At 37.1% G+C, this 4,086-nt stretch overlaps 1 protein-coding gene across 1 annotated transcript; it reads left to right on the plus strand.

Annotated features, from left to right (window-relative positions):
* The first annotated feature begins 1,978 nt into the window (after nucleotides 1-1,978).
* Nucleotides 1,979-4,086, plus strand: LOC148909372 (uncharacterized). Its single transcript, XM_089034110.1, has 4 exons — nucleotides 1,979-2,125; nucleotides 2,534-2,641; nucleotides 3,603-3,846; nucleotides 3,956-4,086. The coding sequence occupies exons 1-4, from the start codon at nucleotides 1,979-1,981 to the stop codon at nucleotides 4,084-4,086; spliced, it is 630 nt and encodes a 209-aa protein (XP_088890236.1).

The raw sequence follows: 4,086 nt of genomic DNA on the forward strand, positions 1-4,086 counted from the left end.
GCGAGTTAGTAGGACGTTTTCTTCTTTCTCAACTACAGAACCTTAACATCAACGTAGGACTGTACCGAGACGACGGACTAGCCATTTCTAACGCCACACCGAGAGAAACTGAAAATATCAAGAAAGACATTTGCCGAATCTTCAACAACAACGGACTACGCATCACCATCGAAGTCAACAAGCAGATCATCAACTTCCTAGATGCTACTTTCAACCTAAACCAAAATACTACACTGCAGTACTTCCACCGTGAGAGCAACCATCCACCAATTACTACCAACAACATACCTGCCGGCATCAACAGACGACTGTCATCCCTTTCATCCGACAAAGAGTCCTTCGACCAAGCTGCCCCTCCATATCAAAAAGCACTTGACGAAAGCGGATACTAGTACATCCTAAACTACGAACCAACCGCGACCACAAAACGCAAAAACAGACAACGAAACGGCATACTCTGGTACAACCCCCCATTTAGCAAAAATGTCAGCACCAATATCGGACAGAGATTCCTTGGCCTAGTTGATAAACACTTTCCTAGAGGCCATAATCTTAGGAAAGTCTTTAATCGTAACACCATCAAGATCAGTTACAGCTGCATGAACAATGCCAAACAAATCATTGACAATCATAACAAGCGCATTTTACATCCACCGAGAGACGACAACGACACCGCAAACAACACAAAGGACAAGAAAACATGCAACTGCCGACAAAAGAACAATTGCCCGCTTAATGGCAACTGCCTCCAATCATCAGTTGTATACCAAGCCACCGTCACAAGAAAGGACAACAACACTACCGCAACATACATAGGACTCACAGAAAACGACTTCAAAACAAGATACAGAAACCACACCGCCTCATTCCGCCACGAACAACATAAAAACTCGACTGAACTCAGCAAATACATCTGGACTCTCAAGAACGGTAATATCAGCTACTCCATTTTATGGCGCGTCCTATCTGCAAGCTCCGCCTACAACAGCTCCAGCAAAAGATGTAACCTTTGTCTTAAAGAAAAGTTTCTAATAATTTATCGACCGGAACTCTCATCATTAAATAAGCGCAACGAACTTGTATCTTCATGCCGCCACAGAAACAAAGCATTATTACGCAACAGCTAAACTACATCCACTAATTAATTATGTATACTTTTTCTATATAAATGATAGTAACGAATATTCTTATCATTAAATCCCCTGAAGAGTGAAACAATTCACGAAACAGGCTTGTCGGGAAAACTGTTGTCTTGACTTTTTCTTCTCAAACAAATATTCTGCTCTACTTCTATCGATGTATTGAGCACTATTTTACGGAAAATTGATTCACAGATTTCTTATATATATATATACACACCGGATCGCTAAAACTTTGACATTCATTGATATATATTTATACATATATGTCCCCTTTTTTCTATTGTATTTCCACAATTCTTTTGTACCGCTGGGAGGCCAGGAACACAAAGGACCATGAAATAGTCAGCAGCCTAATTGACCATATTATTTCCTTTTGTTTCTGTTTCACGGGTAAAGTCCAATCACGTTAACCCCTATCAAGATGCGAGATTAAAGAACCCGAGTTGCTGCATGCATGATTTTTTTTATTGCGTTAAATAGTTTTTTTGGTTTTGATCTTTTATCGCATGTATTGAAATGACAAAGCTGTAAGGATTAAGAGTTAAGCTACCTTTTATTTGTTCATCTTGAATCGTGTATTCCACTTGTACCGAGGATCGTTCAAGCTGAATGATTTATGTGCTTCTGCAGTTATGGTGTACAGTCAAGGTCTTCGTTGGCGCATAATGTTTGTAAAGTATGGTCACAACAGATCCCCTCAGAATATAGCGCGATATTTAAATGTCTCTCTTTCAACCGTATTCAGAATTATTCGGTAATTCCGAAGAACGGGGGATGTTTTATCTCTAAGAAATAATGGTAGGCCAGCTATATCAAGGTTATTGACAAGGGCACAAATGCTGATTCTGTGTGAGTTTGTCTTAAGAAACGGGACTGCCTATTTCAGAGAGCTATCTGATCATCTTGAAGAAACAACAGGCTCTCGATATTCAGCTCAAAGTTTGTGTAGACTGCTAAAGCGATGTGGTTATTCGCGCAAGGGGGTAAGTTTAGACGTGATATAATATAATTTCGTACATGTAACGAAGACTCCATTTTTGGTCAATGGTGATCGTCATTCGTTTTGTTGACTTTCAGCTACATTGAGAGATTTTTGTTACACAAACGTTATGATCTTTTTTTTGGTGTGTATTAAAAGCAATCGGCTGTAAATGTCGCACTCCTAGTGGGTACACTCCTTGTACTTTGCGTGTACGAGATCTTTAAATTGTTGTTCACGTACTCAATTTTAGTTTAATCAGTCCGTGAAATTAACGGAATAACCCAAATCTCTCGAAAACCGAAATGACACCTATTAAAAATTATTCGTCCATTCATTAGTCTATTATCATCTTTAAATAACAATATATATAGAAAACAACTCTGACTTATACTGAATCATTATTTCTTAGATACACCGAGTGGCACTTCAAAAGAGAATCGAACTAACAGAGGAATATCGAAGGGATACGTCGGTATTCAGACCCGAAGAGCTGATTTTTGTTGACGAGAAGTTTTGTGTAAGTATAAACATTTTTGGCTAGTAGATCGATAATTATAGCTCACGTAAGTTTAGTTTAATTTATTACTAGTTTTTAGTTTATTATTATTTCGCGCTATTTTACATGTATAATTTTCAAAATAATTTATCTAAATAAATATGACAATAACATTACAAGAAGAAAAACGAGTTAAAAAAGCATGTTTTAGTGCTTGAAAGCTAGATTGACTTGATTGATATTTTGCTTTAAAAAATGTTACTGCACATACAAGTAGAATCGTTCAAACGTTGCTTCTAAAACTGTCGCTGGGATTAAGTTGGTATTTGTATTTCTGTGCCATAATATGCAGTATAAAGTAACCATTATAAATTCAAATTTCGCATTCTGATCTGCCATTGCTGGGAGCACGCGCGTGCATTGTAAGAGCACACAACATAATCGCGCGCTTTCTATTTTGCCATTCGTGTCAAAAATAACTGCTACTCTGCTAAAACTTAAAATTTCTATCGGTTTCGCGTTAAATCTCTTGTGCTTTATAACGGAACAGCAGGCGCGCGCGTTTTCTATTTCTTCGATACTAGCACTCTTCAATATAAATTTCAACTTCAATTTAGTTTTTCCCGTTCTGTGATTGGTCGAGCGACCATTGATTATGAGACCATATTCATGACTTGAGTGGTGATTATAAGTTTGGCCAAAGTTTGCAAGTGCGAAAGTAATGCCGAAACACGTCTTTTACAATGCTATTCAAATCTAAAACTATTTGCAACAGGGTAAATATTCACTGCGCCTGAGGTGAATAATCGTTTCAACGATATGTACAAAAGGAAAGAAAAGTAAAACGATTAAAAAATATATCTTATATAATAAACTTAAGAAACTTAAGAAACATAAGATTTAAAAACATACACTAAGCAATTGTAAAAAAGACATATCCCTTTCTGATCAACTTTAATGGTCTTCATATTGCTTGAAACAGGATAGACGAATATCTCGCAATTATGGATACAGCCCGTTTGGACAAAGAGCTACAAGAAGTTACGCTAATCCACATGGTCCAAGACTAACTGTTATTGCAGCAATTTCCTATCAGGGTCTTTCTGGTCTCAAGATTTCAAAGAAGAGATTTGATGCCCGAAAATTCAGAGCTTTCATAAGAAATGACTTGGTGCCAATACTTCAACCTTATAGTGGGGTGAATTCAAATTCAGTTGTCGTCATGGGTAATAAAAGGCAAAATTAAATTGTTTTAGATTAATCATTAGGATTTCTTTTTCATTTGAATTTAATAATGATGCTCTACTTATGTATATGTTTATTTGTTTCATTTAGATAACCATGCAGCACATCATGTTCGAGAGATCAGACAAATGATCGAGAACGCTGGTGCACTTCTTTTTTATCTTCCGTCTTACAGCCCAGAACTCAACCCTATCGAGGAAGTTTTTGCCAATGTCAAGTAA

The sequence above is a fragment of the Actinia tenebrosa genome, unplaced genomic scaffold (genome assembly GCF_029948245.1).
Source record: "Actinia tenebrosa isolate PJP-AT-01 unplaced genomic scaffold, QUT_ActTen_1.0 PGA_scaffold2__45_contigs__length_23673736, whole genome shotgun sequence".
NCBI lineage: Eukaryota > Metazoa > Cnidaria > Anthozoa > Actiniaria > Actiniidae > Actinia > Actinia tenebrosa.